The sequence below is a fragment of the Channa argus genome, chromosome 5 (genome assembly GCF_033026475.1).
Source record: "Channa argus isolate prfri chromosome 5, Channa argus male v1.0, whole genome shotgun sequence".
NCBI lineage: Eukaryota > Metazoa > Chordata > Actinopteri > Anabantiformes > Channidae > Channa > Channa argus.
Window position 1 is genome coordinate 16,772,014 of NC_090201.1, and position 12,298 is coordinate 16,784,311.

The window sequence follows — 12,298 nt, forward strand, 5'->3', positions numbered from 1 at the left end:
AGCTGGACTCCTTTATTGTTCATTGTTTCTGCTCAGATCTGTTGCAGGCCTCCTGTTTTTCAGCCAGAGTCCTCCTCTCACCATAAAAAAGACTGAACAGACAAAACCAGGTATTATTTCTTTGAAAGAAAGATTCTGTATATGAATGGTCCCATACAGTATGTGTGTTCACATAAGAAATTCACTTCACCTGTACTTAAAATAGAGCCAACTGTTAAAATAAGGGACGTGTAGTACAGCTCAGGGGTGGATTTGGCCTGTGAATACGCATTTATAAATTGACAGCATTCTCTATTTTTTTCTATTGATCTCAATGATAACATTACAGTTATTTACTTACACATGCTGTGGCTGTCAGAGTCAGGATTGCTGTACATAGTCCTTGTCCAAATGACAGAAGCCCAAATACATAATAGAAAGCCCACAAGCTCTGAGGAACTGGATCTATCAATGTGAATACCACTGAAAAACCTTAAAATAACAGATAAACGTGTTATGTGTATAGAAGTTTAATGAATTGTCTTGAATTTCAGATCATCCATGCAAGTTTGATATTACAGAAAATACTGTATCCATGTTCTTTCCAAATAGCCTGATGGGATCTACCTAAAGCTATGAAGGATAAGGCGATGAAGGCTGTCAGGTTGTTCAGTAGAGGTTGCCTGCAGTATCGTGAGGATTCCGTCCTTAAAACAAAGGACACTGTTATTAATGTGGCTTTGCCTATTCTACAAATGACCAAAGATCTCAATGGCTGAATGCCACCACCTCTCTCCTAGTTACCTTCCCATGACGTAGAGTTGAGGAACAAGAACAATTGCTGTGAACACTGCATTTACAAGTTGACTGGAAATAGAACAACAGTAAAATGTCAGTAAAGACACGTCAGAAGAGAATATTGTAAAGAGAATTTAGCATCAATTTAAACCATTATCTTCATTCATAAGAGCACTCACAATTTTAACCTTTGGTTCCTGGGTAGCCATCTGCTGCTATAATAAGCCATGAAGATTAGCATATAGAGAAACATTGTTATTATAAATCCAAGCTGTTGTGTACTGTAACTGTAGCTTCTCCCGATGCTGTAGAACTGATAGCCGCGTGGAATGTCGGCAGGAGGGAGGATTGTATTTCACACTGCACATGCACAGGCACCTCTAATGCATATTGCACTCCCTTAAAAACTAAAGAATCCCTAAAGAATTTAGCTTGTGTGTATTTTGATCAAAGGTGTCCTAAAAACAATGTTAAATAGGCTGTATGTCCATAAGGTTCAAGAACAATATTCTGTGCAGATGCTTTCTCTTTTATGGGAACTGATTATTTTCCTTAATTGTGTAAAAGGTCCATCCTCCAGTGTTCTTCCTCTGTATAACTGCCCAAAATAGCTGCAACCAGCAACATATCACCCCTGCCCTATATTGACACACAATGAATCATCACACCGAAGAGCTTAAAATCTGATGACTCCTGATAGTCTTTCAGAGACTCCCAGATACTCAGACAAACCTCCAAGATGCCTGTTGACTACAGTGGAACATGGGACATTGTCAGCAATGTCAACTTTGAAGGATACATGGTTGCTCTGGGTAAGTGTCCTTGCTTCATGAATTTGAATTGGATAGTTTTTCTTAAAAGTGTAATTACAGTGTTAAGGAAACCCTTATTTGTGGTTTATTTAATCAGTGTAACAATTAACATTTTACCCAGCATATACACACAATTCTTAATTAGAAATTATCACAAGGATCAATCATCCCCATGCACTTCTTTTTGTAAAGTCATTTTGACAACATTGTTTTAACATATTCCTCTTTTTTTGCATGTAGGCATTGATTTTGCAACACGCAAGATTGCCTCAATGCTGAAACCCCAGAAAGTGATTGAGCAACATGGGGACTGTTTTACAATCAAGACATTCACTACTTTCAAAAATTATGAGTTATCATTTAAAACCGGAGAAGAGTTCACAGAGGTGACTAAAGGAATGGACAACCGGACATGCCAGGTAAAGAGTTATAAAAATTGTATCCTAGTCACAAAGTTGTTTGCCGATATTTTTTTAACTGTATTTTTTTTAATACATATGGAAACTTAAACAAGCAAATAAAAATCTATAATGGATTTTTTTGTGTGTGTGTGTCTACAAGCTCACACTTTTTGTAATTGTATGTGTGTTTGTACAGTTATCACAAACCACATCTATATCTAATGTTTCTCCCTCAGAGTTTGGTTAACTGGGAAAAGGATAAGCTGGTGTGTGTTCAAAAAGGCGAGAAGAAAAACAGAGGATGGACTCACTGGATTCAGGACAACCACCTTCATCTGGTATGACTGATCTATTGGCTCTTAACAATCCAGTGTTTGTGATCAATGTGAAAATCAGAAATCAGTAAGATTTTTTTCTTGATTTGTCATGCCTATATTTTGTGGGTTCATACAATGTTTTGTAATTTATTGGGTACACAAAAGAAAAGCTGAACTGTAACACTATCGTACTATAGTGGATACATTGTACTGCTAATGCACTGCTTCATGTGTTTTCTCTTTTCAGGAACTAACCTGTGAGGATCAAATCTGCAAACAAGTCTTTAAAAGGACTCTGTGATGTACTGGACTTATGAGCATTTGAATGAGTTAGATCTATTTAGGCTTCAGATAAATTTCTTTGCAGTATGTACATGCAATGGTCCAAGACAGAAATTATAGTTGCTATATAGTTGCTACTGTTAATGATGAAAGAAGCAAAAAGTAAAACTACCAGTACAAATTTGTTTAAATGCTACCTAGTCCTGCATTCAAAATCCTTTTGTGAAAGCACAAATTTTGACAGTTTATTAAAAGTATTTGTTCTGCAGAAAAACAACCCCTGTGTTGTGTTTTTTATGGTGTTGATATGCATTATCAGATAATCATTACTGGTGCATTAAAGTTGGACAAGGAAATGTAAAAAAAAAAAATGTTTTTTAAAGATATTTTGGATAACACTTTAGTACATTGCCAGGGGCCAGATGCATAAAGCTATGATTCATGACAAAAGAATCTGTGTACAAATGGTTTGAACTATGCATTAGGCATACATTTATTTCCACAAGCTCTGTGTTTAGACATAACAGTTTATGTCGGGCCAACGGTATTTGCAAGTTTTCATTATACATCTGGTCAGTTTTTTCCCCCTTCTAAAAATAATCAAAAAATTACTCCTAACCAATTTACAAGAAATATAAAGAAAACAACATATTTTACCCATTAACATGACAAATACAGGCTAATAATAATTTTTTGGTAGCCGACTGAGTACTCTGAGTTGTTGGAGTTTTGTACCAGGGGAAATAATAAAAGTGCCATGTACACAGGAGTGGAAGGGGAAGGGTAGAACGTTGACTGGCCGTGAGAGTAGAGTGGAGTGAAAGGTGCAAAGTTTCCTTCTGAAATGTATCGGATTATGAGAGTTAATGTGCATGAAATAGAACTATACATGGAGTATTGCAATTGAATACTTGAATTGGAGTACAGTCCGTACTTACTTACTTGAAAGTCTACTGTGTACACGGAGCATGCGCTTTGAAAGCCGCAGGCTAGTTTTGTAGTATCTCCTCCGGACCACACGATGTTGCTGTAAAGCTTGTGTAGAAAAAGTTTATAAAGTCGTTGGTTTGCTGGTAAATTTATGCCGCGAATATTTTCGAGTGCATTAACGCGATGTCTCTGCCAACGCTGTTTCGTGTTACTTGTAACGTTAATGCCTCGACTTTGTAAGGATTGACCCGACTTTGTTATTAGCTCTTAGTCGTGGTGTGATTCCGTTTTTCTGCGGTGATTGTTTTACGTTTCTTCACTAGAACATGTCAGACGATAAAGACGAAACGCAACAGGTAACTAGCTAACGCTAACCGTTAACTGTCTTAACTAATTGCTAGAGGGTAACGATCACGTCAATGTTACGGTTTACCCATAAACCAACAAATGGGCTAAACAATGTGTTTTAGAGGGACTGTAACTAAAAGTACTCACACCAGTCCCTTCAAAACATGCCATGGAAGTCTAAATTTTATTTGTCTGCCGTAAATAGAAAGCCATAAGACGGTTGTTGGGAAACTTAACTGAATGACTCATACCAGTGTTTTAAAATTGCTAGTGGCTCCGTTAACTGATACTGTTGGCGGTTGCTCGTAGTTCTGGACGAGCAACGTTCAAACTGCGGGCAATAAATATTACTCGTACTTGACACCGGTACTCAAACAAGAGACGAAAGATAATGAGTGTCTTGATAGTGTTATGAAAAAGAGACAAACGACCCTGACGGGGACAGGTGATACGACCTCTTCCTGTTTTTAACAGACGTCTGCGACGAACAACGATCACCAGTTAACTGAGTCACTAGGACATTTAAAACACCTGGCAAGTGTCGATTTGTTACTGCTTAATCCAGCATGTGACTCCAGACACGAGCATCCAGTCCTTATATATAGGACCCCTACGATGAAGGGAGACACAGACGTATGCTGGTTGTTTGCATGTCTTTGAAATCTATGAGTTCAAAATGGAAGATTTTCAATGTCACGTCATGTAGAGGTCAATTTATGTACCGAAGTTTTAAATTTGGAACACTGTATAAATCCTGAAAGATAAGATAATCTGTGTTGATTTATATGGTACAATCTTGATTTCTTTTAATGTGATTTCATATTTTTAAGAGGTTAAAGGCAGCAGTACACTACACCGTAGGCCGTCTGTGCCAGAAACTGAGCAAGGATCACCGGAGAGAGTTCAGCCGACAAGTCATAGCAGCAATAGCTGAGACAACCTTCAGACAATGTGGTGAGTGTTAACAAAGATTGTTTGTCCAAGCTTTACAGTCTGTTAAAGGACACATTGTTCTAATCTCTGCAGATAGTTATTTATGATTCAGGTTATACACTTGTGGTTCTGTCATGTTGCAGAATGATTTTAGGAAAGACCCGATGATCTTGGGTGAACAAACTAAACATCTAATGTTGCTAAAATGTTTTTAAGGTATGTAATATATTGCAAACCTTAGAATAATGCTTTTTCGGACACTGTATTGATAAATATTGATTCAATCATTAAGGTGTTTTGGAGGTCTTATTCAGTGTTTCAAATTTTGTAGTGACGCTTTACAATTCACATGTATTTTTCAATACAGTTTTTTCTGCTTAGTTAAACCAGAACCCTCTGTTTCAATGTCCCATCTTTCCCCTTTTCCTGTCACCTATTAAAAATTAAGAATTTCCCCAAAACATTAAAAGCAGTAATATAAATATAGCTATATAAATACATAAAGCAACCCAAGCAAATCAAAATACAGTTTGTAAATAATATTGCATCGGTGCTTGAATATATTTTATTATGGAAATTTCAGATTAATAACAAAACAAGTGATTCCAGTAATGCAGTACAAAAATATTTATGTAGACAAAGCAGGTATACAGTGTTTGTTCAGCATCCATTTCATGTTTAGTCTTCTGGCAAAATTGTTTTTTGTGCTTGATCCATCCCTGGCAGTCTTCTGGTGTCATGTTCTGGCACCCAGCATTTATTGCTGTCATCTCACATAACTTACTCCATCTCCTGGCCACTTTTTAGGCAATGTGACTTTCTGGTTTTAGAGAATTGCAATTGTCCATTCCAATTCTCCAAAGGTGAAATCTTTCAATGTTTTATGTTGTAAATCCTTAGTTCCCTATTACACAGGTCTACAGAAACTCAAGAACTCACGTTTGAAATGCTAAAACCTAAAGATTCAGACTAGTAGTAGGTGGTCCACATAAAACTAATATTTTGACCCCTTGTTTGTAACCATGATAAAGCCAGAAGTTGTTTTTTTTTTTTTTTTTTTTACTTTTTTCCAGATATATTTGCTAAGGATCTAGAGGCTTTTGCAAGGTAAAAGCCTTTACTTTTTAAACCAAATTGACAGGACTTAATCCTGTACTGTCTTGGTGAGATCCTATGTTCCTTCCTTAATTAAACTTAACTTTTCATTTTAAGGCACGCTAAAAGAAGTACAGTGTCTACTGAAGATGTAAAACTCCTGGCCCGTCGTAGTACTGCATTGGTGAGTTTTCAAATAATTGTTAATTTTACAGCACATTACTCCTTAACTAATAAGACCTACCTAAACTGAGTGAAATACAGGCTAATCAAATAAACTGTAATGTTATCCTACTAATGCAGTTGTACACTGCCACTGTGTGTGTGTATATATATATATATATTTTTTATTTTTTCCTCTACAGCAGACAGCAATTGTAATGTATTAATTTGCCTTTATTTATTTCAGTCCATCTACATGCAAAATAAAAGTGAAGAACTGAACCAGGGTTTGAAAAAGAAGAATAATGGGAAGAGGAAGAGCAAAGACACCGAAGAAGAGAGCAGAGAATAATTGGGCGAGGCACGGGCCGGCGTGCAGTATTGCACTTGTGCCCCACATTCAAAGATAGGCTGACTAATACATGACAATAACTGTAGGTCGATTGTTGTTTGCATGATTATTAAAATCTAAAACTTCAGCTGTTGAGGTATTAGTCCTTTTACGTACACTGTGCTACTTGGTCTAAACTTATCGTCGCATCCATTTTTCAACATACTTATGTAATGCTAGATTTTAGTGGTTAGTTGGTTTGACAAAAGAAACAAGATGAACTGATTAAAATTTGAGAAACATTGCCAAGTAATATGACAACACTATGTTCAGACCACTCAGTTCAGCTTTAATCACCTGCCAAATTTCATATTTTGTACATAGAACCTGAAAGACTGGCTGGCAAACAACCCATAATGTACAAAGTCAACAAGAAACTCGCAATTTCAAAACTTAGCAATGTGGCATTATCTTGTTAATTTAGCCATACTAGAGATGTCATGCCACATTGCTGAGCTTGTGTGTTTAAGGTTAAAGATAAAGACCCAAGAGCTCACCTCCAACTTGAAATGTAGCTGTGAATAACCAAAAGGAATACTTCTCTGACAAGCCATTAAAAGCAGCAAAAAGACAGGTACTACCCCATGTCATGTCTGAGAAGGCCACACTTTGAGTGTGTCGGAACTTCCGTCGTCGTCCATCAGAACAGACTTCAGTCAGGGTTCAAACGGAGACCTCGACCAGCAGAGCCCAAGGTCCCTAGATACGTGAATCGAATTAGATTTTTTTTTATTTGACAAACTGACTCAAGTAATATGAACTAAGCATCTATTCAAATGAACTTTATTAGAGAACTCCCTTCATTTGACATGTTTTTTTTTTTAAACACCTCACAAACAACAAGAACTGCTGGGAACCAATGGACACACCACTCCACGTTCTCACACTATCACTCGCGTTCCCCAGAGTCTTCAGCAGGTGTCATCCACATCAACTACACACTTACAGATCAGATCAATAACATGAAAGCACACACCATACAGCATTCAAAATCAGGTAATATAAGCAATACAGATATTCGTCACAACATTCCACTACATTTTGATATTTCTGCACTTGATAGACATACTTAAGAGTAAGGAAAAACTTTGCAAAGTTAAAAAGAAAAAAAATCTTGAAGTACTAATTAAAGAATGTCCATGTTAGGGGAGGTGCTCGTAGCATCTGCAGCTTCCACTCACACACTCAAAAAGCAGTCAAATTGGGCTCTTTCACTGCACAACCAGTCCGTTTCACGCGTCTCTACGTTCGCTCACTCATTGCTTCACTCTTCGCCACAAGCCATCCTCAATCGCACTCATCAGTTCTTAAAAATGTCAGTTGCGCAGTTCTTTCCATTTAAAAGTGGATAAAAGTGAAAACACCCACCGTCTCTTAGAACATGCGGAGTGAAGCCGTTCTTTGATGGCATAGCATTTACAGGTGGGAAGAGGGAGAATGATACCGATATCATCCCAAGAATGCTGCCATAGAGGGGATTCCTCACAGGAAAATGGAATAGAGGTGAACTGCAGAAGAGATTTCAATGAAGGCTTTTCCACAGAACTTGACTGCAAATAAAGTTGCACTTAAAACATTTAGGTTTCAACCAGATTCTTCCCAATGCAAGATTGCCTTTAAAGTCGATGACAGCCAGATAATGGTGAACCACAAACATTCATGCATTTTCAAAATGGTTATACATTTCACAATACATGCATTAGAGAATCCAGTTGAAATGGATACAAACAAATGAGACATCAAAAAATAGCACTTTAGTCAGACATCCTGGTAAACAATTCACTTCAACACTTCCTAAATTAAATCTTAAGCATTTTTCCAAATGTACAAAACATTTTCCACAAAAGTGTTAAGTTTTCAGATACGCATTAACACCAGAAATAAATTTTGAAAAGACTCATCTTTCTCACAATACTTACCATACAAACACTTAACTTACATACCCCACCCAGATGACTTTGACTCCATACTGGACCCAAAACCTGAGCTAAACCCACTACCACTGGTTGTAGAGTTTGACCCTGTTCCCCAGCCAAGACTGGCTGAGCTGGTGCCATAGTTGCTGTTGCCTGTACTGAATGACTGACTCTGGTCCCTACTAGAACTTGTTCCACTTGAAGTGCTGCCTGAGGTGGATGTCTGCTGCTGGCTAGCCAGCATACCCATCATCCCCCAACTACTCTGCAGAGCAGCCTGAGCAGCAGCCATCATTGCAGGGTTCAAACTGAAGGAGCCAAAATTTGCCAGACTACTGTTAGTGCTGCTCCCCAACCCACTACGGCTGCTGCCAAATGCTTGCGCTCCAAAACCATTCCCGAACCGTGCTGTACGATCAAACTGCCTATTGCCATGTTTGGGTTCAGCATTTGAGATGTGAACGCTGACACCTTTGATAATTAGGTCCTCTCCACATAGAGACTGGGCAACCTGGAAAAAAACAAAAAACAAACACAAATCAGATCAGGTGTGCGTGAATACCAATAAAAGAAGAATCCTTATGAAACTTTCAGTTTCCATTCAACACTATACCTGATCATCTGCAAATGTGACAAAAGCAAAAGCGCGGAATGGCTTGGGAATGAAGACATCTGTAACTTCTCCATACTGCATAAAAAACTGCCGTAAGTCATCTGTGGTCATGTCTTCCGTACAACGACCCACAAACACTTTGCGACTCCTCAGTGGCTCATCTGGACCTTGCTGTGAACAAAAAGCAAACATTTTAAATACATACTGCAGGTTATAGAAGGTTAACACATTTTGATTACCATAATGTGTGGGTATATGCATTGACATTACCATATTCACCTTCGAGTTAGGGAGCTTGCAGTCACACCATCTTCCATCGATCATATGGCGCTGGGATATCACTTTTTCTTGAGCCTCATATTCTGTGAACCTCACAAAGCCAAACCCTTTAGAGTTTCCAGTCTTAGCATCTCGTTTTACCTGAGAGAAAAACAAATGGCCAGCAATAAAGACCAGTAAATGCACTGAACAACAATAAAACAAATGTGCATTTTTTTATTTTACAAAAGTTATACCTGAACCATGATGACTTCTCCAAATGTGCTAAAGTAGTCTTTCAGGTCCTGTTCAGTTGTTTTCCAAGGCAGACCCAGAACAATGAGGTCAGATGTCTTCATATCCCCCCTCTTCATTTTCACAGCAGAGGAGGCATCAATTTCATCCATTTTTCTTTTGTTGTCTACAATTTGATCAACACAGAACATTTTTGGTGTGGACATATGTTACACAAGTACATAACCTGGTGTCAGTTTTGTCAGTATTATTGTCAATGTCTGTCACATAATTTTCTTTTAATGATTGTGCAGTCAATGACTACATGTTTTACCATAATTTATTTAGCAAACCTAATTTAACCTTTTACATAAGGTAATGCCTCTTTAGAAAGCCCACTTTCATAACATTTTTAGTATAAACTATAACAAAGAGATGTTATTTAAACCTTGTGGTCATGTAAGTTTAGAAGCTGTAGTTGTTGGTGCTGATTATTCTATGGCATTTCCAGGGACACTTACATTTCAAAAACTAAACGCTGTATAATTCAATAGTTTGTCAACTACACCCTCTACAACGACGCTCGGCCACTGGGGGGTTAGAATTACCACTGTGGTGCCCTTGAGCAAGGCTCTTTATCCCAACTGGTCCACTGAAGATGCCAAGTGCTTAATGGGAAGCAGAACAAGTAACCTCTCATACGTGGCATCTCAATAACACCTCAAAGAAATTAAACTTTTTAAAGCTTAAACCCGTGTTATTAACCTGCAAATACAAGGAGTTGCTGCAGTGTTGCCGTATTAGTTTGCTAAACTAATCAACTATGTAAAAGTCATGCAAAATATTGGTTCTGTTTAATCCGTTTGTGAATGGCATTCGCGTCTCTAAGCGCACTTTCGTGGGCGTGGGCCAACTGCATGTCATCTCTGTTCAGTGTAATAAAGCTACATCGTGAATTATAAATAACGTTAAATCTTGACCACCTGTTCTGATAAAGTGTTAAGTTACGCATTAGCCAAGAGTGTGCAAAATAAACATATTTACCTTTTGGATAGTTCACCACATACACGATATTCCCCCATCCGTTTTCTGGCGCGTGTAGGACCCCTTCCACAAGACGCACTCCCCGCATGCACTGAGACACGGGACTTCTGAACCGTAGGCCGCAAGCCCCTGGGAACTGTGCTGCCACGGTTGAAAGCAGAACAGTACCGTCGTCCTCGGACGGGATCTCCATGGGTTCCTCGTTTTCCTCCTCCGCAACTCGAATGTATACTTCGGCCATTTTTTCCCGAAAAGAAAACTTGTATTTCCAAGCAAAACAGTGCTAAAGTTAGCGGTTAGCTCGCTAGCTGTCCACAATTGCGGCTAACCTTAGCCGATACTGCTAACGGGTATGAATGAGTCGGGTTTATTATTTCGTTATATTTAAGGCAACGTCTCAAGGCAAAAACTAACAAAAATTATGTTAGATTACGTTTACTTTTAATTTATTCAGTAGAAAAAAATCCACTTGCGCTGGGCTAACAAACGTGCATCGGCCTTACTGTTCCTTTGTTCGCTGGGACGGCGATGTGTGTCGTCAACACCGGACGACGACCACTCAAATGTAACTCCTAATGAAAACTGCGTACGTTCCTACTTTAACTAATCCGACAAAACAATTCCCCCAAAATGTCCTGCACAGCCAAAAGTTGTTTAACAGTTTAAATAAAGAACCCGTTTTCAAAATCTAAACTATACAATACAGCTTTTGAGAAGACTTTTTTTTTTTTTTTACACGAGGCAAAAACTGAAAGCACCAAGTACGGCCTACCAAAATGGCATCATCTAAGCAAGGAACGCACTACGTCATTAGAATGGACAACTTTATCTCATGGAGGGCTTGAGTCTTGAGTTTGTATGAAATATGGACGATAACTAATTAGTCACCTGTAGAAAGTTGTCAGTCTAACATTAAAACTATTGTGTATGCTCGTTTGTGTCTGGCATATACTGCAATTCAAAACTTTACCCTGTTAATAATAGATATTATTTTCCTCCCCCCTCTGGCCACCGTCAGGGTTAGTACATACTCGACAGCAGCTTCCGTTGCTACGTTTGTTGGCGGTGTGAGGAAAATGGTGGTTGGTAGGTACTTCAGCTGATGAGGATTTTAGAAATGAGAGTTTATAAAGTTAAGCCCATAGCACATGCCTTTAAATGTCTGAATTACAAGTTATGCTCCTAATAAATTATCAACCTTTGGACTAATTAATGATAAGTACTTTATCACGCTCTGCTTCAGTCACTACGCTTTGAGTGCGCGTACAGGTAAACGTAGCCCTTTTGGATCTGCATATTGTGGATTGGCTACTCTGAATGGAAATTAATAGTGAAGCGTAACACTAGTTAACTGACATGATAAACATCTGTAGATATTATTCAGTTAACATCTCGACTCAGTTGAGCATGTATGAGTGAATTTAAAAGGAAGGAGGGTGTATCTTTTTGAAATGTGGTGTTCCATCCCTCTTGTAGAGTTACAGAGATGTAGAATAAGCTGCTAGTGGTGGCTCCCCACCTTTCAGAAAAACTTTGATAGCTTTTTATTTTGTCACCTGGCAGCAAATCATGGCATCTATTGCAAGGGACAGGTAGAGTAAAAATAAAAACAGTTAACCCACAAAATGCATGCAATGACAATCATTAAACCATGTCAAAATAAAAGTAAATCTAACATATAATCAAGTGGTTTTTGCTTTTGTTTGGTATTATCTTGCATATCCTCAGTGAAAAACTCTGTACAAGTAATATCTAGTGAAAAAGCAGAAAAATGTTCAATCTGAT

The 12,298-nt window shown here is 38.2% G+C and overlaps 4 protein-coding genes across 8 annotated transcripts; 2 read left to right on the forward strand and 2 right to left on the reverse strand.

Moving 5' to 3' along the window:
• Positions 1-17: 17 nt before the first annotated feature.
• Positions 18-1,208, reverse strand: LOC137127363 (uncharacterized). The gene is made up of 4 exons (XM_067504250.1): positions 954-1,208; positions 784-846; positions 607-686; positions 18-471 (listed from the first exon to the last, which is right to left on the reverse strand). Exons 1-4 carry the CDS (start codon positions 1,028-1,030, stop codon positions 329-331), a joined length of 363 nt encoding a protein of 120 aa, XP_067360351.1. The 5' UTR covers positions 1,031-1,208; the 3' UTR covers positions 18-328.
• Positions 1,208-2,866, forward strand: rbp7b (retinol binding protein 7b, cellular). Its single transcript, XM_067506113.1, has 4 exons — positions 1,208-1,589; positions 1,830-2,008; positions 2,227-2,328; positions 2,555-2,866. The coding sequence occupies exons 1-4, from the start codon at positions 1,517-1,519 to the stop codon at positions 2,606-2,608; spliced, it is 408 nt and encodes a 135-aa protein (XP_067362214.1). The 5' UTR covers positions 1,208-1,516; the 3' UTR covers positions 2,609-2,866.
• A 143-nt stretch (positions 2,867-3,009) lies between these two features.
• Positions 3,010-6,536, forward strand: cenps (centromere protein S). 3 transcript variants are annotated; one of them, XM_067506115.1, is made up of 5 exons: positions 3,010-3,875; positions 4,698-4,821; positions 5,874-5,907; positions 6,013-6,079; positions 6,305-6,536. In XM_067506115.1, the coding sequence occupies exons 1-5, from the start codon at positions 3,846-3,848 to the stop codon at positions 6,407-6,409; spliced, it is 360 nt and encodes a 119-aa protein (XP_067362216.1). In that variant the 5' UTR covers positions 3,010-3,845; the 3' UTR covers positions 6,410-6,536. The 3 variants fall into 3 exon arrangements, with proteins under 3 accessions (XP_067362216.1, XP_067362217.1, XP_067362218.1); XM_067506116.1 differs by lacking the exon at positions 3,010-3,875 and adding an exon at positions 3,984-4,500; XM_067506117.1 differs by lacking the exon at positions 3,010-3,875 and adding an exon at positions 4,439-4,575.
• On the reverse strand, positions 5,352-11,306 carry tardbpb (TAR DNA binding protein b). Of its 3 annotated transcripts, XR_010914530.1 has the most exons (6): positions 10,514-11,306; positions 9,493-9,656; positions 9,248-9,397; positions 8,978-9,148; positions 7,817-8,875; positions 5,352-7,147 (listed from the first exon to the last, which is right to left on the reverse strand). XR_010914530.1 is itself a non-coding variant. In XM_067506104.1 (5 exons), the coding sequence occupies exons 1-5, from the start codon at positions 10,752-10,754 to the stop codon at positions 8,384-8,386; spliced, it is 1,218 nt and encodes a 405-aa protein (XP_067362205.1). In that variant the 5' UTR covers positions 10,755-11,306; the 3' UTR covers positions 7,216-8,383. The 3 variants fall into 3 exon arrangements, 2 of the variants coding, with proteins under 2 accessions (XP_067362205.1, XP_067362206.1); XM_067506104.1 differs by lacking the exon at positions 5,352-7,147 and having other exon boundaries at positions 7,216-8,875; XM_067506105.1 differs by lacking the exon at positions 5,352-7,147 and having other exon boundaries at positions 7,216-8,875; positions 9,257-9,397; positions 10,514-11,305.
• Positions 11,307-12,298: the final 992 nt, after the last annotated feature.

Excerpts from the sequence above, each read along its gene's own strand:
- LOC137127363 (XM_067504250.1), bottom strand. The coding sequence starts at position 1,030 with ATGTTTCTCTATATGCTAATCTTCATGGCTTATTATAGCAGCAGATGG. Across the intron at positions 687-783 it reads CAACTCTACGTCATGGGAAG|GACGGAATCCTCACGATACT; the intron begins GTAACTAGGAGA and ends CTTTGTTTTAAG. Across the intron at positions 472-606 it reads CTTATCCTTCATAGCTTTAG|GTTTTTCAGTGGTATTCACA; the intron begins GTAGATCCCATC and ends TGTTATTTTAAG.
- rbp7b (XM_067506113.1), top strand. The coding sequence starts at position 1,517 with ATGCCTGTTGACTACAGTGGAACATGGGACATTGTCAGCAATGTCAAC. Across the intron at positions 1,590-1,829 it reads AGGATACATGGTTGCTCTGG|GCATTGATTTTGCAACACGC; the intron begins GTAAGTGTCCTT and ends TTTTGCATGTAG. Across the intron at positions 2,329-2,554 it reads AGGACAACCACCTTCATCTG|GAACTAACCTGTGAGGATCA; the intron begins GTATGACTGATC and ends TTCTCTTTTCAG.
- cenps (XM_067506115.1), top strand. The coding sequence starts at position 3,846 with ATGTCAGACGATAAAGACGAAACGCAACAG. Across the intron at positions 3,876-4,697 it reads ATAAAGACGAAACGCAACAG|AGGTTAAAGGCAGCAGTACA; the intron begins GTAACTAGCTAA and ends CATATTTTTAAG. Across the intron at positions 5,908-6,012 it reads GATCTAGAGGCTTTTGCAAG|GCACGCTAAAAGAAGTACAG; the intron begins GTAAAAGCCTTT and ends TTTCATTTTAAG.
- tardbpb (XM_067506104.1), bottom strand. The coding sequence starts at position 10,754 with ATGGCCGAAGTATACATTCGAGTTGCGGAGGAGGAAAACGAGGAACCC. Across the intron at positions 9,398-9,492 it reads GAGAAGTCATCATGGTTCAG|GTAAAACGAGATGCTAAGAC; the intron begins GTATAACTTTTG and ends TTTTTCTCTCAG. Across the intron at positions 8,876-8,977 it reads TCACATTTGCAGATGATCAG|GTTGCCCAGTCTCTATGTGG; the intron begins GTATAGTGTTGA and ends GTTTTTTTCCAG.